Source organism: Phacochoerus africanus, chromosome 4, assembly GCF_016906955.1.
Source record: "Phacochoerus africanus isolate WHEZ1 chromosome 4, ROS_Pafr_v1, whole genome shotgun sequence".
Taxonomy (NCBI): domain Eukaryota; kingdom Metazoa; phylum Chordata; class Mammalia; order Artiodactyla; family Suidae; genus Phacochoerus; species Phacochoerus africanus.
Window position 1 is genome coordinate 42,064,380 of NC_062547.1, and position 24,160 is coordinate 42,088,539.

The 24,160-nt window shown below is 41.3% G+C and overlaps 1 protein-coding gene and 1 non-coding gene across 4 annotated transcripts; one reads left to right on the plus strand and one right to left on the minus strand.

The window, feature by feature from the left end:
- The first annotated feature begins 969 nt into the window (after nt 1-969).
- SPTY2D1 (SPT2 chromatin protein domain containing 1) lies at nt 970-22,437 on the plus strand. 3 transcript variants are annotated; one of them, XM_047776150.1, is made up of 6 exons: nt 970-1,091; nt 12,347-12,461; nt 13,785-15,317; nt 16,876-17,047; nt 18,109-18,186; nt 19,144-22,437. In XM_047776150.1, exons 3-6 carry the CDS (start codon nt 13,862-13,864, stop codon nt 19,235-19,237), a joined length of 1,800 nt encoding a protein of 599 aa, XP_047632106.1. In that variant the 5' UTR covers nt 970-1,091; nt 12,347-12,461; nt 13,785-13,861; the 3' UTR covers nt 19,238-22,437. The 3 variants fall into 3 exon arrangements, with proteins under 3 accessions (XP_047632106.1, XP_047632107.1, XP_047632105.1); XM_047776151.1 differs by lacking the exon at nt 970-1,091 and adding an exon at nt 1,151-1,356; XM_047776149.1 differs by lacking the exon at nt 970-1,091 and adding an exon at nt 1,387-1,598.
- LOC125126553 (U6 spliceosomal RNA) lies at nt 12,986-13,093 on the minus strand. Its single transcript, XR_007134667.1, has one exon. It is a non-coding gene; the product is annotated as a U6 spliceosomal RNA (small nuclear RNA).
- Nucleotides 22,438-24,160: the final 1,723 nt, after the last annotated feature.

Here is a 24,160-nt window from a genome sequence, read left to right on the forward strand (position 1 = left end):
CCCAAGCTCCCACATAACTCACAATCTCCAGAGGGTGAAATATTTATAGTTGGTCTCCTGCAAGTGTAAACTACTTAAAATGGATAGTTATGTATTTGAAAGGAATACAGAGCATCCGAGATCAATGTGCTCTGTGGGGTTCCCCAGAGGGAATAAAAACTTAATCTTGGTCTATTGCTTGGGCAGCCTTAAATGGAGAAATGTAGTCAGGGCCACGCTTCAGCATTAAAACTTGGGTAGAAATAGTAAGACAGGCTTTGCCTAATCTTTTTAAACAGTTTTACTGAGATAATTTACATACCATAAAATTCACATGTTTTTTAGTGCACGACTTTTAGTAAAATAACAGCACAGCCATCAGCACAATCCAGTTTCCAAGAATTTCCATCACACCAAAATATCCCTACTGTTTGCTGCCAATCTGGCCTGTTCTTACCCACAGACCCAGGTTTGCCTAATTAGTGTATTTTACTGACCTCAGATAACTCTTTCTCCCCCGCCTCCCCCGCTCTCTTTTTCTTTTTTTTAAAGGCCGAGCCCAGGGCACACGGAAGTTCCTGGGCCGGGGATGGAACCCGCACCGCAGCAGCCACCCAAGCCGCTGCAGTGAAAATGCTGGGTCCTTAATCCGCCGCACCACAAGACAACTGTCCCCAGATAACTCTTTAAAGGAACTCAGGACTGGCCTCCCAAAGAATATTAATATGAATATGGGGCATATTTGTATGTTTCATCAGTGCGCCAAGTGTATCCAGGCTGGGTCTGTATGTGGGAAATTTCTTCATCCACTGAACAAAACACTGTTGCCTGCCCTACGCGCGGGGCTTATCTAAAGGAGACTAAAGCTGTAAGCGGGCTCCCCTGTACACGGCACACGTGCATTTGTGTAGGAGGTGAGCACACACCCTCTGCCAGCACGCGATGAGTAATGTGTACCCAAGACAGTCGGGGCCGTGTGCGCCTGCGCGGTTCCGCGAGTACCTGCAAACGGGTAACTGAAACCCCTGCTCGAGACCTGTCGGTTTGGCGGTTGGGGCGCCGCCGTCTCGAACCTGAGCATCCACCCGTGATTCCCAGGGAACCCAGGCCGGGTAGGTAATCCCTCACCCCCTTGCTTCCCCTACCTAGAGCTCACAAGGAGCAAAATCGGTAGGCCTCGCGCCAGGGTTGCTAGGAGAGCCGCTGTCTTTAGCCACACCCCGCAATTTACCAGGCCGAGTCTCCTTGGTCCATGTAAGGATTAGACCCGCCCCCTTGAGCCGACGCCAGCAGCCACGTAGTACGTTTCTACGTGTCTCGAGCCTAAAAGCGGAAGTTACACCAAAGACTCGCGAGGGAAGCGGCGGACCTGAAATGGTACTGGGCGCTGAAGGGAAGGGGGCGGGCAGACGGCATTGCTAAGCGCCGGAAGTGGTCGTGCATAGGAGGGGTAGGAGAGAGGCTAGCCAAGCAGTTCATTCGGCTGTTGCTGGTCGCCTCGGTAAGGCGTGTTTCCACCCCTCTCCGAGCGTCTGGCCCAGTTCTCCGCCTCGGCCAGAATGGACTTCAGGGAGATTCTCCTGATAGCTTCCAAAGGACAAGGTGTCAATAATGTGCCAGTAAGTACCAGCTGGAGCGCGACTGTAGGAGTGCTTCAAGTTCTTGTTTGGTCTTCAAGTTTGGACTGTGTGGTTCGTGGAACTTCCAGGCATCCTCTTATCGGCTCTGGGAGAGGAAAGATCTGGACGCCGGTTTTGGGGGGGTTTTGTTTGTTTCATAGGTTTTTTTGTTTGCTTGTTTGTTTTTTCCCTCTGTTTGGGCATGTACTTCTGTAACTGGGGGGGTCAAGACGGGATTGAGACGCGAGGCGGGAATCTTCTGACGAGCGGGTTTGGCTTGTTTAGGCTTAGTGACCCCTGTTTTGGGTGCTGTAGAGTTGCGTGAAACCTGGTGAGTGGAGCCGTACCTGGCACATAGTGGAATCCAGCGCTAGTGGTTTCTAGTTTCTTCATGAACTTCAGCCCAAAAGTTGGGGGAAAATCATGTATATGATGAATTTCACGGGTTTTAGGGACTTGGCCTAATGGCCTTTGGGCTGATTTCCCACTGATCTTTGGGTCAGACTTTGGGTCCTTTCCCAGACAAGTTCTGACTTGTGGCCCCACCCACTCTGCCAGCCTGCAAGGTGATTAAATTATCGCTTCCCAAGGGGGTGGGGGGAGTATCATCTTTTGTATCAGGAAGAGGTGTTGATTAGATTCTACGAAATTCTTGGCCAACAGAGGGTTGAAATAGTTTCAACTTCCGTTTACTATTAGTCTTCAAAATCTGACGTTGTTTGAAATCTAGGTCCCATTTACTCAGCGATGTTTGCTAATTCTCTGATATTCGCAGCCTGGTGTAAGACTTGGTAAAATCTAAATGCTGAAGCCTTGGAGAGCGCCTTGTTTGAGGAGGTGTAGCTGTTTTGCATAAACTAATCATTTCTGGATCCTCAGATGGTACCACAGCCCAGATGTAAACCGATGAATTGCATTGTGATACCTGCGGTTTGAGCAGTGAGGCATTGAGCTCAAACGGCTCTCTTTTAAAGGCAATTCAACTGGAATTTATTGAACCCTCACTATGTGTTCTGCATTTATTAGATTTTTGTGTAATTTTCATTTTTTTCCCCTCTTCTGTGCTTTTATTGTTTTGAGGCTGGCTCATTCTTTACTCTTTTGAAGATGTTGATCTAAAAATAGTAAAATAATTGGTAAATAAAACTGATATTCATCAGTTTATTGTATATATTCACCTCCTGTCTCAAGTACTCTAAGTGATCTTGAGATTATGAGTGGCAGAATTACTTTATACATCTGTAGATTTCTTAGACAAGTCGATATTGCATCCAATAACATTCATCTTTGCATAATTAGGTCCATATTTCACTCTAGATCTTACTCAGTGGAGGTCAAAGACAGATAATATTAACCCTGATGCCCAGGAATATTCTGTGGGAGAATCAGAATCAAGTTAATAGTTGCTTATTCTAGAAACCAACAGCTGCTGAGAGAAAAGCACATTTCTAGAGCAGGAGATTTTGAAATGTATCTATATTTCAGAATATATACATTACCAATCTTTTTATGATTGGAGTAGCAAAGATTGGAAGCAAAAAAAAGAAAATGGGTAAATTGGTGAGGTCATTTAAAATTTAGTAGATGAGTATAAGCATATACTTTGTTGGAGTGAAAGCATGCTTTTCCCTGCCCACCCCACCCCAAAAGCTAGTAAACCTGGAAATTTGATTTAGCTATCAGCATTATAATCCTCATTTTTTTGCTACATCAGATGAAAGTAAGGCACAAAGGAACTGTTGAGAAATAGAGCAAGATTATGTTAAATTTAATCCATAATCGTGTTATAACTCGATTCATTTAATAGTAAGAATTAATAATTCTAAGTTATTTTCAAAAAAAGACAAAATAATTTTAAGGTTTTTTTCTCTATTGGCTCAAACTGAAGCCTTCTGCTAGAGCACAATATCAGCTGTGAAATCTAACACATATTGTACAGTGTAAGAGTATTACAAAGCAAATATCCTTGTAAACCACGTCCAAGTAAAAAAGCAATATTTCAAGTCATACACACACCCTGCTTGACAAAAACTTTGCTGAGTTATGGTATAGAATTAGAGGCTTTGCAGTAATTGACAGATATAACTCCATCCCTCGCTAGTGCTTAGTTCATATTTCTCTTATAGCCGTCTCCTCCCCCACCTTCCATTTGTGTCCTGTCAGAGCTGACTTTTAATTTCAGTGATCAAGTTCCTGTGCTACACCTTTGCCAAAGAAAGGAAGTACAACTAGCATTGATTAGACTAAAATCCAAGGGAAGCTAAAATTTGAAACACCTGTACAGCCACTTTGAACTTTTTGCAGGGCTTTTATTTTTAAGAAGTGTCTATCATATCTGGCTTGAAAAGCAATGTTTTCCATTGGGACATCTTTCTTTTACATTGTTTCTTTTTAAGAGAAGTTGTTATCTTTATGTTTTAGTTAAAACAAAAGAAGGATTGCATCATGCCTAGAAATATTAGGCATGCTATCATTTCCCAGTGGAAAAACTGAATACAAACAGTTATCACAGTGAGGTAACCAGTCATTGTCATTAACTCTGTTTATATTTAAAAGAGAAAAGATATTTTGGTGACCTTGCCCTTAATATTTTTCTCCCTGGGTTCCTCTTTTAAAAACAAAGTGGTTATCCCGTTTGGTAGAATAGTATATTGCACTTAGAATGTAGATTCTTATAGGTTTTAAGTCACTATAACTGATGGGTTGTAGTGCATGAGGCAAGTTACCTGGTCTTTCTCACAGTCAGACTGAAAATCATCATAGACAAGATGCTGTAGCTCTGGTGTGGCCCTCACATCCAAAAAGTAAAGGGGAAAATTCCTTATGGCTCAGCGGGTTAAGGATCTGATGTTTTCATTGCTGTGGCTCTGGTTACTACTGTGGCTTGGGTTTGATCCCTGGCCAGGGGAACTTGTGCATGCCATGGGCATGGGCAAAAAAAGTAAAGGAAGGGGAGTTCCCGTCATGGCGCAGTGGTTAATGAATCCGACTAGGAACCATGAGGTTGCGGGTTCAGTCCCTGCCCTTGCTCAGTGGGTTAACGATCCGGCGTTGCCGTGAGCTGTGGTGTAGGTTGCAGACGCGGCTCTGATCCCGCGTTGCTGTGGCTCTGGTGTAGGCCAGCGGCTACAGCTCCAATTTGACCCCTAGCCTGGGAACCTCCATATGCCACAGAAGCGGCCCAAAGAAATAGCAACAACAACAACAAAAAAAAAAAAACAAAAAAAAAGTGAAGGAGTTGTCTTTGTGGCTCAGAGGGTAACAAACCCGACTAGCAATCATGAGAACATGGGTTTGATCCCTGGCCTTGCTCCATAGGTTGAGGATCCAGCGTTGTTGGTGGGCTTCGGTGTGGGTCACAGATAATTGGCTCTGGTGTTGCTGTGGCTATGGCATGGACCAGCAGCTCAGCTCTGATTCAACCCCTAGCCTGAGAACGTCCATATGCTGGGGGTGTGGCCCTTTAAAAATAAATAAATAAATAAATAAAGGAGAAGCCTTCATGTAATATCAGACATAAGGACTTGGGGACTCTAGCGCCTTGAGGATAAGACTATATAAGTACTGAAATGGAGCCAGGGTCTTTGGGGCCAGATAGGTAATGTAAATTTTTGAAGTGGTCTTGATATAAAATGATAGGTGCCAAGCTCCATCTATTCAAAAGAAGCCTACCATTTGTTCTAGTAGTTATATTTTCCTTTTTTTTTTTTTTTTTTAAATTGAAGTGTAGGACTTGCCCTGGGGCTCACATCATAACTACTTGGTGCTGTCTTTGCAGTGGCTCTGGTTTTATCCCTGGCTGGGAACTTTCATATGCCACAGATGTGGCCACATTAAAAAAAAAAAAAATGGAGTTCCCATTGTGGCTCGGCGGTAACAAACCCGACTCGTATCCATGAGGATGAAGGTTCAATCTCTGGCCCTACTCAGTGGGTTAAGGATCCAGTGTTGCTGTGAGCTGTGGTGTAGGTCGAAGACAAGGCTTGGATTTGGTGTGGCTGTGGCTGTGGCCTGCAGCTGTTGCTCCAGTTCAGCCCCTAGACTGGGAACTTCCATATGCTTCTGATGTGGCCCTAAAAAAAAAAAAAAATGAAGTATAGTTGACTTATAATATTATATTAGTTTCAGGTGACAGTACAGTGATTTGATATTTTTAAAGATTATATTCCATATAAAGTATTATAAAATAGTGGCTATATTCCTTGTGCTGGCTATATTTCCTTTTAAAGAAAAGTGTGGGCTAACAAAAAACTTTCTGCCCCCAGTCATTTTGTAATTCTTGATGATAGTTGATTATAACTGGATTATTTCCCACTCTTAGATCTGACCATGACGTTTCTAGTGCCTGGGCAGCTTTGGGTTTCTAGCCTAAAGCTGTACTTCTGAACCAGTGTTTTAAGGAGAGGGTCTTTTAGAAACTACTGCTTCATTTCTCTCCTCCATCACTACTTAGAGAATTGCTTTCTGAATAATAAGGATGATGATGATAATCAACATTTATAGTGCCTGCTTTGTTCCAGGCACTGTTTTATGGTATTAATTTAATCATTATAACAACCATGCAAGGAAGGTGGTTTTATAGATGAGGAAACAGGCCCAGAGAAATGAATAAACTTTCCCAAAGTCACACAGTTAATAAGTGACAGGGGGTAGTACTAATGGCAGAGCAGAGAACCTCATCCAGGCAAACTGGCTCCCGAGTATCTGCTCTTAATCATAACCCTGTGTTGAATGAAGAGAGTTTATTGGAAATGAAGTGATGGTGGAAGGTTGTCATCTGTAAAGCCTGAATCTATATACCTCCCTACCCCCAACTCCAGCCTAATATAGCCTTGGGTAATAACCCTTTTGGGTTTTTTTGTTTGTTTTTGTTCTTTTGCTTTTTAGGGCTGCACCTGTGGCATATGGGATTGAATCAGAGCTACAGCTGCTGGCCTACACCACAGCCACAGCAATGTGGGATCCGAGGCTACGGCTCAGCTCACAGCAAAGCCAGATCCCCCTACCGACTGAGCAAGGCCAGAGATTGAACCCGCATCCTCATAGATCCTAGTCAGATTTGTTTCCACTGCGCCACAATGGAAACTCTCCTATTGGGTTTTGTTTTTGTGGGGTTTTTTTGTTTTTGTTTTGTTTTTTGATGACACTTCTCAATGTACGGAAAAGTCTGGTGGGAGGGAAATTTAAAGGTCAAACTAACAGACTTGAAACCTGGTAGATAGAGATTTACAGCCTGTTTGGGAGAGTGCCAGCATGGTTAACAGAAATAGAGTCTGAGGGTGAGGGAAAGTTCAGTGGTGGGCCTGTTTGAGGTAATAGCACTAAGAGGCCAGTGGAAATTAGGGAATGGCATTTAAGAATGAGGTTAGAGTGAGTTCCTGTTGTGATGCAGTGGAAAACAAATCTGGCTAGTATCCATGAGGATGTGGGTTTGATCCCTGGCCTCGCTCAGGGGGTGGGGGATCCGGTATTCCCGTGAGCTACGCTATAGGTCGCAGACAAGGCTGGGATCCCGAGTTGCTGTGGCTGTGGCCTAGGCCAGCAGCTATAGCTCCAATTCGGCCCCTAGCCTGGGAACTTACATATGCCCTGAGTGCGGCCCTAAAAAAAAAAATGAGGTTAGAGCTAGAGATGAAAGTGTTGAGATTAAGTTGGAAGTGAGGCATGTTGTAGTGGGAACACTTTGGCCCTTGAGTCAGGAGACCTTAGGTTCTAGTTCAGACTCTGCCAGAAGTTGTGTGAGTGACAGCCAGTAAATGCAGTTATCCATTTCGGGCCATTTTTAACATGAAGCTGGACTTAGGGCTCTGAAGTATATATCTCATAATACATTTTATAATCAGATATATGTTATTAAATACAGTACTAATAAGATTCACATTTGACCCCATAGGAATCCCAACTGGTATGATTTTTAGTTGTCTTAGCCACTCAGCTAAGCAAGCCTGATGTGAAAAATCATTGATATTCCAGGCCTGCATTCATTCCTGATTATGATAACTTGAGAGGATTATAGAAATTGTGTAGTCATTATTAAAAAGTTAAGGATATATTCTTTAATATTTCTAACTCCTATTTCTAACCAATGATAAATCTCTAATTTATATAAAACCATCAGGAGATTTATGTTTTCTATGATTACAACAACATTATCTCCTGAGTAAAGAACAGCTTTCAAAAAGGAATTGGCTATTGATTCCAACCTAACATTTTTGGTGAAAATATATCTCCAGACTGAAAGCTCCTTATTTTCTTAATCTGACCATGACAATATAATTTCAGTGCAAGGAACACATATGTTTAAAGTGACTTAATGTTTTCTAGGTCTCTTGGCTTCAGAATTACAAATCTTGGCTAAATCTCTGATATTCTCTTTAAATGGCATAAGCTTCACTCCTATGGATCATTCATTGAAGCCCTCGGAATTACTGAGTTGGCTTGCAGTATAATAAAATGGATACACTTAGGATAAAAGAAACCCTTGTCCAGCTGCTTTTCATGAAGCTGGAACAATGAAGCAGCCTGGTGCCTTGAATCAGTTTCAGAAATAGTGGGTGCATCTTGTTGTATTGCTGCTAGAGCTAAATGTGACCATCTGATGTGAGTGAAAGTGCCAGATAGTTCTCCTGCTTTAATGTAATCCCAGCCTGAGGCTTTTTTTTTTTTTTTTTTTCTTTTCTCTTTTTGGCCACCCTGTGGCACACGGAGTCCTTGGGGCCAGGGATCAGATCTGAACAGCAGTTGCGACCTACCGTGGCAGCGCTGGGTCCTTAACCCCCTGTGCCAGGCCAGGGATTGAACCTGCCTCCCAGTACTCCCAAGACACGGCCAATCTCATTGGGCCACAGTGTAACCCCAAACCAGCCCTTTTTATTGCCCCAATTTTCTAGGTTTTGATCTAAACTTTACCTCAGAGAATATTTTAATATTCTACTAGTATCTGCTTTTGAGTGCATCAAGCTACAGAGGATGTAAGAACCTATTAATTATGACTCAGCTCCTGTTAGTAAATAAGATTAAGCCTCATCAAGTAGGACTTTGCCCTCCTTAAATTGTTTCCTAGCAGACCCACAAAATAAGATCTTTTATAGATTTATTGAAATCCTTCTACATCAGAGGGAGAGGACAGGATAGCAAAGGTATTGAGTTAAATGTGAGACCAGCTTAAGGATTAGAAGTGTTTAAAAAACAAAAAACAACTGAATTTGAAATACACATATGAATTAATCAAAATAGATGTGTACTTTGAAAAAAGCTCAGATTCGTCTTTGGGATTCTTTTCTGAGTGAATTCGAGTTCCTAAACCCCCTCCCTTGTTTCTTTCTTGTGTTCTGCCTTTTCTATGTTTATGTTCCTTTGTTGGTATTTCCCAAAGCACAGCATAGTTCTGGCTGTACCACAATTTTAGGTGATACACAAACACTTTTTATTTTCGCTGTTACATATTTTTGAAAAACAGTTGTATTTTGATGGGATTTAGAAAAATATAATTAGCCTTTCAAGCTAGTCATTTCATGTATATTATTTGTGAGATTAAAGGTGTAATAATAATTCATGGTGTTTGATCTATGTATTTTCTTAAAATTAGTAAATAATAATATAAGTGGTGGAGTTCCCTTCATGGTGCAGCAGAAACGAACCCAACTAGGAACCATGAGGTTGCGGGTTCGATCCCTGGCCTTGCTCAGTGGGTTAAGGATCTGGCATTGCTGTGAGCTGTGGTATAGGTCTCAGACTTTGCTGGGATCCTGCGTTGCTGTGGCTGTGGCGTAGGCTGGCAGCAACAGCTCCCATTAGATCCCCTAGCCTGGGAACCTCCATATGCCATGGGTGCAGCCCTAAAAAGCAAAATAATAATAAGTGGTACACTAAAAGGCCAGAAATTCTGAAGGTGATATGCCCCTTATTTAATAGGTGTTAAACAGTGCCCATTGAACTCTTCTCTTTCAGTACCTATATTCATTTGAGTCACTTTTCTGCTAGTCAACATCCCATTATGTATCTTTCGAAGTCCCAGATTAGGAAGAAAGGTATCTGCCCTGAAATCAAATTAGGAATTGCTCAATTGCTGTGATACCTCAATAACAAACCAATCCTATTTTAAATAATTAATACTAATGTGTATTTTGGCAGTTTTTGGCAGGGAGAGCCCTGTACAAGCTTTGATTTGATGAGTGAATCTAGGGCCTCTGTAGTTGGCACAGACAGGAAAAACCTTATGATTTGGCAACTCAGATCCCCCCTTCCTCTTCTCACATATCTCCACGTGGGATATAATAGAGTGAGTGTGTGCCTCTGCTTATAAGTCTCTGTATGTCTTATACAACTTGCATCATCTTCATGGGAGTCCTTCTGTTAAGAAAATGTGAGTTTCTTGTGGATAAGGCCTGTATATGAGGTTCTTGTAAACCATGACAAATTTCATGTATCTAGTTCGGTAAGAAATATTCCTTTTTCGGAGTTCCCGTCGTGGCGCAGTGGTTAACGAATCCGACTAGGAACCATGAGGTTGCGGGTTCGGTCCCTGGCCTTGCTCAGTGGGTTAACGATCCGGCGTTGCCGTGAGCTGTGGTGTAGGTTGCAGACGCGGCTCGGATCCCGCGTTGCTGTGGCTCTGGCGTAGGCCGGTGGCTGCAGCTCTGATTAGACCCCTAGCCTGGGAATCTCCATATGCCGCGGGAGCGGCCCAAGAAATAACAACAACAACAACAAAAAAAGAAATATTCCTTTTTCTCCGTTCTTCCTTTCCCTCTCCTTTTCTCCTTCAAATATTGGGCTCCAGTCCACTATGGAAAGGGTCTGCAACTAAATTTACAAAGATACAGACTTATCAAAGGATTTTATTATGACAGCCAAGTTGAGTGGGAAAGGAATCTAGATGCTCTCTTTTGGAATTTCTCTCTGCGAGGGATGTGTCTGGTCTTAGCATTGCTATCATTCAGGATTTGCAGGTTGGATTAGGGCCTGCTTTCTTGGCCAGCTGCTCTGTTGGTAGACTGATTTAGCTGGAACCTGTTTCAAGAACCTGTTTTCAAGATGCCTTCTATTTGGCTGCCCTGTAGTAAGCATGGATTCTTTGGCTTTCCTCCAGGAACTTCATGAACATTTTGAGAATTGCTTTTTTGGTTCCCAAGCAGCTCAATTTGTTCTCTTAGGTTAGTGTTTCTTTTTTAACTAGCTCAGCAATAGGTTCAGTGGATAAGAATGTTATCTACCTAAGACAAAAGAGGGAGTACATTAAAAAATTCTTATTTCCAGGAGTTCCTGTCGTGGCTCAGTGGAAACAAATCTGATCTGTGAGGACACAGGTGCAATCCCTGGCCTTTCTCTGTGGGTTAAGGATCTGACATGGTTGTGATGTAGGCCAGTGGCTGCAGCTCCAAATTGACCCCTAGCCTGGAAACCTCCTTATGCCATGGGTTTGGCCCTAAAAAAGAAAAAAAAAAATCTTTTTTCCAGCCCATGAATTTAATGTGGAATGGTCCTAGATATGAATCATCCTGGTATGAGTTATTAGCTCTGTTTATCCTACTTCTCTAATGATAGTTATAAAATGAGATTATTTTTCTTCTTATAGTTTAAATTAACATTATTCTAGTTTTAGTCATTTTCCAGTGCATTTACATAAAAATGAAAGCCCAGAGAAATACCATCTGTTCCAGGATAATGTTAATACTTTTTGGGTTTGTGTGGCAAATTAATATTTAATGAACATAAGAGCTACACTCAAAGGTTACAGAGACTTGGGCCCTTCCTTGCTGCTTAGATTTTTTTTTTTTTGTCTTTTCCAGGCTGCACCCACAGTATATGGAAGTTCCCCAGGCTAGGGGTCAAACTGGAGCTATAGCTGCTGGCCTACACCACAGCTCGGCAACACTGGATCCTTAACCCACTGATCAAGGCCAGGGATCAAACCTGTGTCCTCATGGATAGCTGGGTTCATTACTACTGAGCCACCATGGGAACTCTCTGCTTAGATTTTTTTTTGCTTTTTAGGGCCGCACCTGTGGCATATGGAGGTTCCCAGGCTAGAAGTCGAATGTGAGCTGTAGCTGCTGGCCTATACTACAGCTCATGGCAACACCCAATCCTTAACCCACTGAGTGAGGCCAGGGATCGAACCCACAGCTTCATGGTTACTAGTTGGATTCATTTCTGCTGGGCCACAAGGGAAACTCCTGCTTAGCCCTTTTTTTTTTCTTTGAAATGTTTTTTAACGATGGTTTGCTGCCAGCCTTACCTGTGGTCAAAGTAGAATCTCAGTGTTTCATATTGTAAACAAAGTAACCTATGTAGAAGCTATGAGTCTCTACTAAAAAAGCATCTGCGCTAGGATACTCAGGAGGAAAACAGTTGTGAGTAGTAGTTTTGTTTGGTAAGTTGGACTTTGAAATGCTTAGTTCTGAAGAAGGCAGATCTTTTAAATAAATTCTGAAACAAATTGAATCTGTTTTAGAGGTGATTTTTTTCAGCCTCTCAGTCTAGATAACCTTTGGAGGAAAATAGCCTGAAAATAGTATTTCTCTGAATTGTTCACTTATGCACTGTTGGGGCATGTTTAAAGAAACACTACACCTAAAAATAGTCATGTATAATCATATTTAGCCTGAAATTTTATAGCTAAGCTTTCATGTGGGTTATGTGATTTCTTATTCAGAATAGATTTCTCAGTCAACATTTAGAACATTTACTTCCTATTGTTTTACAGCTAATCTCATATAACATTTTACTCTTTTTTTTATTTTTAGAAACGATACAGTTTGGCAGTGGGGCCTCCCAAAAAAGACCCAAAAGTTAAGGGTGTCCAGTCGGCAGCTGTCCAAGCTTTTCTCAGAAGAAAAGAAGAGGAACTTAGACAAAAAGGTATGAATTTATAGCCTTATTCTCAAGTTTAAAGTGTTCTGTCTTCACATTTAGCTTGTGCCTAACCAGTGGATGCTTATAACATTGTAACAGGCTAATGGATTTGTTGAGTATATGTCTAAATCAACTCTGTTTATAGTATTACATATGTTCTTATGTTGACCATTTGCATGGATGTTATCTTTTATTCTCAAAAAAGCTTTTTGGGTATAGTGATCATAACTTCTAATTGGCCATATTAGCTCTCTAGTACGAACTCCATTCTTTGACCTTGGTTCTTTATCTTCTTCCACCTATTTTTTTTAATTTAATTTTATTTATTTATTTTTTCCACTATACAGCATAGGGACCAAGTTACACATACATGTATACATACTTTTTCCTCCCATTGTTGTGTTGCGACATAAGTATCTAGACATAGTTCTCAGTGCTACGCAGCAGGGATCTCATTGTAAATCCATTCCAAGAGCAATAGATTGCATCCGTTAACCTCAAGCTCCTGGTCCCTCCCACTCCCTCCTTCTAAAAATATGGAATGCTTCACAAATTTGAATTTGCATGTCATCCTTGCGCAGGGGCCATGCTAATCTCTATCATTCCAGTTTTAGTATATGTGCTGCCGAAGCCAGCACTGTTCCACCTATTTTGTATTTTAATTGAAAAAAATTATTATTAAGAGTGCTATCTAAAAGATTAAAATAGGGAAACATTTTGAAAATCAGTAAACTCAAGCAGTCGTTTTACTTCATGTAAATAACAAGGAAACAGGAGTTCCCTTCGTGGCGCAGTGGAAACGAATCCGACTGGGAACCATGGGGTTTCAGGTTCCATCCCTGGCCTCTCTCCGTGGGTTAAGGATCCGGCATTGCTGTAGCTGTGACGTAGGTCTGCGGCTACAGTTCCGATTAGATCTCTAGCCTGGGAGCCACCATGTGCCGCGGGGGGGGCTAAAAAAAAAAAAAAAACTCAAAATAAAACCAAACAGATTTAATAAGTTTAAGCATTCATTGATGAATAATTAATAACAACCGTTAAATGTTAATAATTCTCTTGTATATTTATTTGGTATGAACTATTTTGTATATTTAAAGCTAAAAGCCAAGTCTCACCCTTGCTTAGTCATATAGAAAAACCCTTTTGTGACCCACTCATTATGAAAAGATGATGCAATTGATACTTGTTCGAATGACTTCCTCATTTGATTCCTAGATGTCTTTGAACGGTAACTTGAATGTTGCTTGGTTTGGGCCACCTACTGATTTCAGATAAACAAACTATTATTGAGACCTTGAGATAATATGTTCTTGTTTTGTTTTTCTTCAGCCTTAGAAGAGAAAAGAAGAAAAGAAGAACTGGTAAAAAAGCGAATTGAGCTAAAACATGACAAAAAAGCAAGAGCTATGGCCAAGAGGACAAAGGATAATTTCCATGGCTACAATGGGATTCCTGTTGAGGAAAAGTCAAAGAAGAAGCAGGCAATGCAAAGCCACACTAGCCAGGGAACAGACCAAGAGTATGAGATGGAAGAAGAGGATGCATTCTTTGAATACAATCAAGCAGAGTCAGAGCAGGAGTACGAGGAAGAGGAAGAACCTCCCAAAGTTGAAAGCAAACCAAAGGTCCCCCTTAAAAGTGCCCCACCACTTATGAACTTCACTGATCTACTCAGGCTGGCTGAAAAAAAGCAGTATGAACCAGTGGAGATAAAGGTAGTGAAGAAGACAGAAGAGAGGCCTATGACTGCAGAAGAACTTAGGGAGCGAGAATTCCTTGAACGAAAGCGTAGGAAAAAGAAACCTGAAACAGATGCAAGATTACCTCCAGTCAAAAAAGTACCCTCTCAGAAAGAAAGAGTAGGCCCAAAACCTGGCAAAGGTTCTGAAGACAAGCATCCTTCTTCCAAGGGTACTCCCTTTCTTCATCCTGAGAAGAAAGCTAGACTCAGCACAGCTAATGAGAAACACTTGCATCTGTCTTCATCCAAATTGATGCCAGCAGAAAGGACCAAAGTAGCATCTGGCAATTGCCCCCAACCCTTGCTTCGTGAGGGCCGTGACAGACCTGTTTTCAATGGGACTGGAAAGCCCCACTCCAGCACCTATTCACCCAGTGTCCCAAAGACTTCTGCTAAAGGGACTCAGAACCTATCTGCTACTGAGCACAAAGCCAAAAAATCTCCTCCTCATCCTAGCCATTCCAGGCCTGGGCCCATGGTCACCCCACACAATAAGGCCAAGAGTCCAGGTGCCAGGCAGCCAGGTGGCAGCTCCGGTTTAGCCCCTGGCCGGCCTACCACAGGGCCTGCTCGGCCCATAGTTAGTTCTGGCTCTGTGCCCAGGCGCCAGAATGGCAGCTCCAGCTCAGGACCTGAGCGATCAGTCGGTGGGATCAGGAAGCCAGCCAGTAACTTAAATCCTCCAGGACGGACAGTCAGTGGTACAGGTGGCCTTGGACGACCTGCAAGCAGCTCCAGTGGCCCCGGAAGACCCATCGGTGTCTCCAGTGGTTCTGGGAGATCTGTGGGCAGTGCTGGTGGCCCTGGGAGGCCTGCAAGCGGTCCACATGACCTTCGACGACCAGTGAGTGGCTCAGTCCCCCCTGGGCGGTCAATCAATGGCCCTGGGCGATCAGTAAGTGGCCCGGTCCCAGCAGGACGCACTGTCAGCAGTTCAGGTCCTGGAAGACCAGTGAGCAGCTTGGGACCTGGGCGAACAGTTAGTACCTCAGGTCCCCCTCTAAGGCCTAAATGCACTGTTGTCTCAGAAACAATTTCTTCCAAGAATATAATCAGCCGGTCCAGCAACGGACAGATGAATGGAATGAGGCCTTCCTTATCTGGCTACAGACCTGCCCAAGGTAAAATTTCCCCTGACCCCAGAAGTATTTAGTCACTATGAATTGGAAAGGATACTTTGTTTTAGCTAACCAAAGATCTGTGTGCTTCTTTAATGTGTTCTTGTGTTGATAGAATCCTGGATAGCTACTTTTGTCTATCCTGTGCCAGAGTTCGTTTCGTGATCATGGCTTGGAAAAATCTTTAGAAAGACACTTATCATTGGCCCTCTGTATTCATGCCTATAATGTCTCCATATGCAGTAGATTTAGCTATGGGATTTGTAAGATAGGGTGTGTATATATATGCCTTATGTGGTTCAATGGATGAATTCATTTTCACCTCTTCAGGAATACTAGAGAGACCTGTCTTCAATGACTGGGGTGTATTTGTAAGTTTGAAGTCTCTTGATGCATTATTTATCCATTAAATACTTGTTAAGCACCTGCTATATGCCAGGAACTATTTTAGACTGTCCTTGTGTTTCTGCTCCTTACAGTGAGCAACATCAAGGCCCTGGCTACCAGTCCTTGAGGAATCTACTGTCTGAAGGTGTGGGATCATTGGTGGCACCTACTTGCTGCTAGGTCATAGCTTCTTCATGATACTAAGGATTTATTAAAGCAGTTATTAAGCATCAAAGAGAATATAAAAAGAAACAGAAGATTCCATGCTTTAAATTTCCTAATTCAGTCAGAACATTGGTTCTCAACCAAGGATGACTTTGATCCCCAGGAAACATTTGGCAGTGTCTGGAGATATTTTTGATCGACCCAGCTGGGGATGGATGGGATGCTACTGGCATCTAGTAGACAGAAGCCAGGGAGGCTTTTATCCTATGATGCACAGAACAAGTTCGTCACACCCAAGGAATACCTGGCCTAAAATGTCAGAGTGCTGAAGTTAAGAAACTGAGCTAAGGAAACAAGCCATGCATATTAAAAACAACAGTAGAACAAAGGGAGTGTCTATAATCAAGGACTAGAAACCAGTTGTTCCCAGATACTGGTCTATTGATCAGTGCTTGTCTTTTGTAAGTTTTTAATATGTTTTTGGTCAAGAGGACAAAAATAAGGATAATGTATTTTTCCTCAAAGTCAGACTTGCTCAGTTTGAACAGTTACGCCAGGTTCTGAGAATCTTTCATACTTTCCTGGACTTATAAAAGCTTTAATGGAATTAGGGTGATAATATCTGGTAGATTGTTACCTTTGGTGTCTTGTCTTAGCAAGGTTAAGAGTTAGTCATCCTTTAACAATTTGTAATTTTTTTTTTAAGAAATTCCACCAGTGTTTTAAATCCAAAACAATGAGAACCACTAAGCTAGGAAATGTAACTGACAGTTCTAGTAAAGCCCTGGGATAGACAGGAGTTCTCTTCCTTGTGGGGAGATACCACAGAGCAGCAGGGATCATGCAGTAATGAGTTCGTGCCAAGGCCCATCTTGGCCGGCTCTGGTCTTTGGGGCTGCCCTCTGAATGAGTTCTCAGAATTGCAGCTTACACGTATGTCAGTCAGTCCCTCCTTGTTGGGACTGTGAAGTTTTAATGCTCTTATAAATAATGGCTTTTCTCTTCTTAGGTCCCCAAAGGCTTCCTTTCCCTAGTGGTTACAAAAGGCAGCGAGAATTTGAAGAGGAGGAAGATGATGATGAATATGACTCTGAAATGGAAGACTTTATTGAAGATGAAGGAGAACCTCAGGAAGAAATATCCAGGCACATTCGAGAAATCTTTGGCTATGACCGAAAAAAGTAAGGCTAAAGAGGATGTAGAAATATGTACTTTTTATTTTGAGTCATCTATGCTGTAAGGGAAAAAATAAACATTAGTAAGTAGTAGCATTGAAGATAGTTAAGTCAAAAAAAGTGTGTTTATTCACTTATTCAGAATATACTCATTTAGATACGATTCTTTAATTAGGAATTCTTGGATTTTTTTTTTAATTTATTATTTTTTTGCCGCACCCATGGCATGTGGAAGTTCCTTGGTGAGGGATCAAACCTGTGCCAGAGCAGTGGCAACTCCAGATCATTAAGCCACAGGGCCACAAGGGAACTCCCTCAGATACTTGTTTAGATTTACTTTTTTGGCACGTAATATTTAAGATTTCAGGGGTTCTCATTGTGGCTCAAGGGCTTAAGAGCCCAACTGGTATCCATGAGGATGTAGGTTCATTCCCTGGCCTTGCTCGGTGGATTAAGGATCCAGCGTTGCCACAAGCTGCAGTGAAGTTTGCAGATGCGGCTCAGATCCTGAGTTGCCATGGCTGTGGTATAAGCTGGCAGCTGCAGCTCTGATGGGATCCCTAGCCTGGGAATTCTGTACGCTGAAGGTGTGGCCTTAAAAAAGTATAGAAAAAAAGAACTGAATTAAAAATCAGACCTAAAAGTCTAATCTTAGTAGTGTCATAAGCCAGCTATATGCTTTTGGTCAAGCATTATCCTGTTTGGTTCAGTCTCCTCTGTTCTTAAGTCTGTGAAGCACAAATGAAATTTATACAAAATTATTTTCGTGTATATTGTGCTTTCAGGATTTTAATAGTTGGGCAAACATTGTTATAATGGTACTTTCATCAACATTAGATTCAGGAGTAGTTGCCTTCTGGAAGTATTCCGAGCTTATATGTCTTTACTTCAGAAATTCCCCTCTGCCTGCCTCATTCCTTGCCAAGCAAGGAGGAATAATCCTAAATGTGTGTTTAATTTAGTTATAAGGGTGTTGATTTTAAAGATAGGATGATACAGTTCCTTTAGAAAATTGTAATTAAAATGAAAAGTGGATTTTTTTAAAAAATAACTTTTTCTCTTATCAGATACAAAGATGAAAGTGATTATGCCTTACGTTACATGGAGAGTAGTTGGAAAGAGCAGCAGAAAGAAGAAGCAAAGAGGTAAGCAGAAAATGTAACACATTTGTGCAGAAACATCCTAAAAATTCTTTTCTGTTTACTGCACCATTGGGAGCGAGCGGGGGCTTTGGGCCACACAGTTTGAATTCCAGTCCTGCTTACTTGCTGTGGGGCTTTATACAAATTCCTTAGGCTTATCTGTTTTCCCATTTGTAAAATGAGACTGTACTGTTTTTTCTCATTGAGGACTTGTGAGGCTTAAGACAGTGTGCACAAGTGGCCCAGTTCAGTGTGTCATCCGTGTAGGCACACAGTAAATGCTGGAGGCCTCCCCTTGTAGCATGTTGTTGTTTTTCTTTGCCCATCCTTAATTCCCTTTCCACATCACACACCTCTCAATCTTGTCGTTCACCTGTACCACTGCTGGCCTCAGGGACCTGATGAGGGATGTGAGGTTCCCTCTGTCTGATTCCTACTTGGCTACTTGATAATTAGCAAATGATCATTTCTTGGGTAGGGGATAACAAATGATTACTTTATGGTGTTAACTTAGGGAAATAATTCACCTCATTCTCAACCTAGAGTATTATCTTTCTCCATCTTACCATCTCCCCTCTAGATAAAATATCACACTAAAGTCTTGGTAAGGGACAAGAATAGAATGTTATTTATTGACGAAATGGTTCTTGCTCTTGATTTTTAAAAGCTGATGAGATAATTTATATTTACTTACAACTACTGTAGTGGAAATATTAAGGTGTTTTGTTGTTGGGGTTGTATGTGAGGTCTTTTTTCCACTATAACTTGAGTCCATGGAGGTGGCTCCTGGTTAAATATTCCTGCTTAATCCGTTTTTAGTAGTAAAGCCTTGACGCCTTTTGAGTGCCTCAGCACATTCCATGTAAGCTCCCAGTGGGAATTTCATTCTTGCTTTTTTAGAGAGAGTGGTAATTTCGTGTATATTGACAAATATCATTTTTGTTTTTTCCTTTCTGACAGTTTAAGACTAGGCATGCAAGAAGATTTAGAGGAAATGAGACGTGAAGAAGAAGAAATGAGACGTCGAAAGGCCAAGAAGCTGAAGAAGCGTTAGCTGTGGCTTTTATTTATGTTTGTGAATTCTAGAGACAGTCTGCCACAAGGAAGTCCTGCTTTCAGACTGAAGAAGCCCCTTATCATTTTAAATACTCAAGGAAAAGGAATGCATACTGTCATCTATCTGCAGGCTGTCGTTTGAGTGAAAGTATTTTCATATACTTTCCAGGGTGCAATCTGTAATGCAGATGATATAACGCCCAGTGAGTGCTCTTACGAAGCTCACTGTTCACAGGTGCCAGCCCTGATCCTGCTGAGCTATGCACTCTAATGTGGGGCCGCTCACAAGTCAGCCAATCTCATATTATTCCTTTGCTACTCTAAAAAGGAAGAAAAGGATTGCCTGTTTACTTCCATAATTCTGCTGATGTGTGAGTACGGCACTGCCTGGCTCCCAATCAAATTTACTTTTTTGTTTTGTGAGGAACCTGGTCCTTCCATGAATGCTGCCAGCAATAAAGTGACCTGTCCTAATCTGTATGTTTGGATTGAGAACTTACAAATGTAGAGTAGGTGTTATATGGATGTCATTTCTGTGACTTTGAGGTAAAAAAGTAGAATAAATTGTATTCTGCATTTATTCATGGATTGGATGCTGAGCATTCTTATTCACTAATTTAGGTAATTAGGCAATTAAAAAAAAACGTTTCCAGGTTAAAGTACAATTACGCGATTTTGTGTAAGAACATTCTTTTCCAAGATACACTTTCAGATTTACTGTTACGTTGGCTTTAGCATAAAATAGACAGGGTCACTGTGCTGATTGATTTTTATCTAAAAGATTCATTTTTATATTGATGAAAAATACTTATTTTATTCAAACAGATTTAGAAGAGTAATAGTTTAAAGAAGGAAGTGACATGTGAGGCTCCCCTCCTCCCCATTTGCCTCTCCTATTATATATTTTGGAATCCAAGGTGCCCCATACCTTTTGGTATTAATGACTTTGCATTTTTATCTTAAATTCCTTAACAATTAATGGCAAAAACCAAAAACTAAATTCACGTGTATCAGGACCACCACCTTCTCTCCTTGCCCATATTGCACTTTTATTTCAAACTATGCACTGTGAAGAGATTTTATTCCCAGGTAGAAAAGGATGTTCCCTGTTTCTGGTATTTTACTAGGCTGTGGAACTTCTTCATTCTCACCCTTCTTCAAGTCATAATAGACTTGTATCTCTTAAGCCTCAAGTCCAGGCAATTCCAATCAGGCTGACCTAGTATCTGGCTGGAGAGAAGCCAAGTCAGCAACAGAAAATGAGATATGATGCTAGAGAATATCTGTCCTTGACTCTGAGTGGAGGGTTGGGGACAGTGAGACATAAGCTTGTAGAACAGTTCTACAATGAACATTGTGGCCATCTTAAGCCATTGGTCAGTGGGGATTAGGAAGTAGGAGAGGTTATCCTACAAGAATCCTTACTCTTCAACAGGTCTAGAAGCTGTTTTTTGTATATTCCTCTTTATCCATAAAACCTTCTTTTATCCTCGAGTTTGGATGTTATGGATTACCACCATTAGCCTTCCTTACTGGGATGACCAAGTGACTCAGTCCTTCTAAGACTGACGCATTTTGAATTGAGTTTCAAACTTTAAAAATGCGAGGATTTAATTTTGAAGTTGAATCCTAAGAAAGGTATCTCCATCACTAGGAATAACACCCTTCTAATGATCACATAGCACTGTTAAACACTGGTGGCAGAAAATCCTATTGACTGCCTCTCACCTATTTCAGATACTTTCAGTGAAATCCATTCAAGAGTAGCGTGATATTCCAGGTAATAAAACAGGTTTGGAACTTTTATTTCTTTGGCTGTCACTTAACGTGCTTTTTTTCTCCCCCTTCAAATATTTGCTTGAATATATTTCTTTCAATATTCAGACTCTGTGAAATCTGTAATTACAATCAAGTGCTTGTCACAGCTGAAAGATTTCTGGTGGCTTAAAGCTCACTAGCACTTTACTCAATGATTTTGTGCAGTTATTTGTACAGAAGGTACCGTTGTGCTAGCTAAAAGTTCCAGAACTTGGTAGAAAGAGTCATGTTGTGTCCTTGTGTGTCATCACTTCTAGGTGCATTTCCTCTATAATACAGATGTTGATTTCAGTTTTCTTCAGCGTCAGCATTATAAAAGGGCACTTCTGTTGCTCATTAGAAAAAAAAAAATGTTCCGAATCTGTCAGTCTTGGCCTTGTTTCCAAATCCTGTCTTCCATTTTATTCTGCAATTCCCGACCCCTCTTATAAAAAGCTCACCAACTTTTGAAGAAACTGGAATAGGCTGTTATTTCATCAAGGTTTACACATGAAGTGCTTGGTTTTTAATGTATCCTCTACTGTTTTGATTTTCAGAATTTATTAATATTTGAAGATGTGCCTTTTATTGGGTAATGTTAAGTCACGAATGTAGTAATGTTATTTCGCTCTTGTAATAATGTTACGTGATCATGGATGCAGCATTCTCTAACATGATGTGAAGGGAAAAGTAGTTTTCTTAAAACTCATGTGGCTCTGATTGCACAGTCCCACTTGCTGTAGACACTGCTACATCAAAGCAGGGGGCACTTTCTTTAAAGGCTACTTTCAGAACTTGTCTTTGTATTTTCTCTAAACTATAAATGCAGTTATGTCCATTTGGGGGCCAGGGTACCACGTGTCACAGGCAGCCTTACATGTGTGTCGTGGGAAGGTTCAAAGACTGTTAAGAAAGAAGAAAGTCTATGGGAACTCAAAATTTCATTTTTTAATGTAATCCCCAGATCTTCTCCAAGAAATAAATTACTCTTTTGTATTTTGTAACTTAAAAGCAGCTATTAGTACATTTCTGAGATATAGCAGGAGACCAAAACATGTTTGGAAAGAGAATAAATATATGAAGAGAGACTGGTTGTTTTATTTTCAATGTGCTGAAATATATTAGACTACTATTTATTTTGTGAGTGGATATGATGAAGTAAATATTCAGGTGTTTAGTGTATGATTAAGAGTGAGATATAGATTTCTTTGGAGTTATTAAATCCATCCTGTCTTTTACAAAATGGACAAATCAAGTTTAAAGAAACATTTACATAGCATAGCTTGTTTTCTGGTGCTGTTGACCTGCAAGAGAATCTACTTTTGCATATACAGATAAAAGTTTTGCAATTTATGTATTAAAGAAATTGTAGGCATTAAAAATATTTTATTGATATTTTCACTGGTTTGCATTTATTTACCCAAACTCATATATTCCTTATTTCATCACCCTGAACATTTTTCCAGGTAGAAACTCCAGTAGATTCATCAGACTTCAGAGGTAGGATCTACCTCCTTCCACACACACTCTGTTCGTTCTCCCTTACCCATTCATGTCTGCTCAGTCCCTGCCACCGATACCTCTTCTTAGAGAACTATCTGGTATTAGATACTCATGTTAGGAGAACTGGAGGGAAGGACTGGGTATATAGTTCTTTTCAAGAAGATGAGAGGTTCTGATCCTCTATAATAAAAAGAGCCTGAGCTAGCTGGGAAGGTGGGGCCTTACAAATATGTAAGAGAATATAGGCACTCAGTGGAATGTCTTGAATCTAGGTCATACAAACATCATAAAAGATTTAGAAATTGGTAATAAAGTTTTGCTTATCTTTTTTTTTTTTTTTTTTTTTTTTTGGTCTTTAGGGCTGCACCAGCGGCATATGGAGGTTCCCAGGCCTCGGGTTGAATCAGCTCTAGCCACCAGCCTACATGAGCGTCCTCATGGATGCTGGTCAGATTTGTTTCCACTGCGCCACGACAGGACCTCCGCTTATGAATTTCTTTGATGGCCGTATGCAGCATGTGGAAGTTGCCAAGCCAGGGATTGAATCTGAGCCGCAGATTCAGCAACGCCAGATCCTGTGCAGGATTTCACCATGCAGGTCTGGGGATGGAACCCATAACCCAGGCCCCTACATCGGATTTTTAACCCACTGCACCGCAGTGGGAACTCCTTATGAATTTTGAATTCACTTCTCTATTAGAAAAAGTAATCCATTCAGTACTTAGAACCACTTAAAATAGTAGACATATACCAAATGGTCTTCAACAAAATGCTGTTTACATAACCAAAAGATGTACTTTGCTGGTAAGGGTGCACTCTTGAATAATGAAACTATTAATCATCCCCAAGCAACGGGAACAGTTCCATATACTTTATTTTTATTTGCTCCTATTAGGTTTTCTTCCTCTCCTAGGGTCAGAAAGCTCCAAACCACTTTTAGGGGGCTTACTAGGAATACCCTAGGTCAGATACTTAGATTAATTGTGTGGGTCTTATACTTAGGTTCCCATCCTCGGTCTCATAAACTCAAACTTGAGGACTGAGCAGTTAAGCTTTTGTTTCTAACATGCTGCCTGTGTCAGCAGCAGCCACTGCGAAAAGGAAAGACCACTTCTTGGCTATTCAGGTGGAAGACATTTGAGCCAAGAGGTAGTCAAAATCTTGGCTAACCCAGTCACACTTGTTTGGCTCTTCCTTGGCACTTAAAAACATGCCAAACAGGGGTTCCCGTCGTGGCGCAGTGGTTAACGAGTCCAACTAGGAACCATGAGGTTGCGGGTTTGGTCCCTGCCCTTGCTCAGTGGGTTAAGGATCCGGCGTTGCCGTGAGCTGTGATGTAGGTTGCAGACGCGGCTCTGATCCCGCGTTGCTGTGGCTCTGGCGTAGGCCGGTGGCTACAGCTCCGATTCAACCCCTAGCCTGGGAAGCTCCATATGCCGTGGGAGCGGCCCAAAGAAATAGCAAAAAGACAAACAAAACAAAACAAAACAAAAAACAACATGCCAAAGAGAAGGCCTGGATCTTAGGCTTGACTTTGCTACCCAGAACCGTGTGGGTTAGTTACACCTCTCAACATTTTTGACACTTTGTAAAATGAAGCTAAGGTTACTATAAGGATTGA

What these genes read in the sequence shown, in the direction of transcription:
- SPTY2D1 (XM_047776149.1), top strand. Translation starts at nt 1,539, where the DNA reads ATGGACTTCAGGGAGATTCTCCTGATAGCTTCCAAAGGACAAGGTGTC. An exon ending in AGAGGAACTTAGACAAAAAG is followed by an intron (nt 12,462 to 13,784) that starts GTATGAATTTAT and finishes GTTTTTCTTCAG; the next exon opens with CCTTAGAAGAGAAAAGAAGA. An exon ending in TGGCTACAGACCTGCCCAAG is followed by an intron (nt 15,318 to 16,875) that starts GTAAAATTTCCC and finishes TTCTCTTCTTAG; the next exon opens with GTCCCCAAAGGCTTCCTTTC.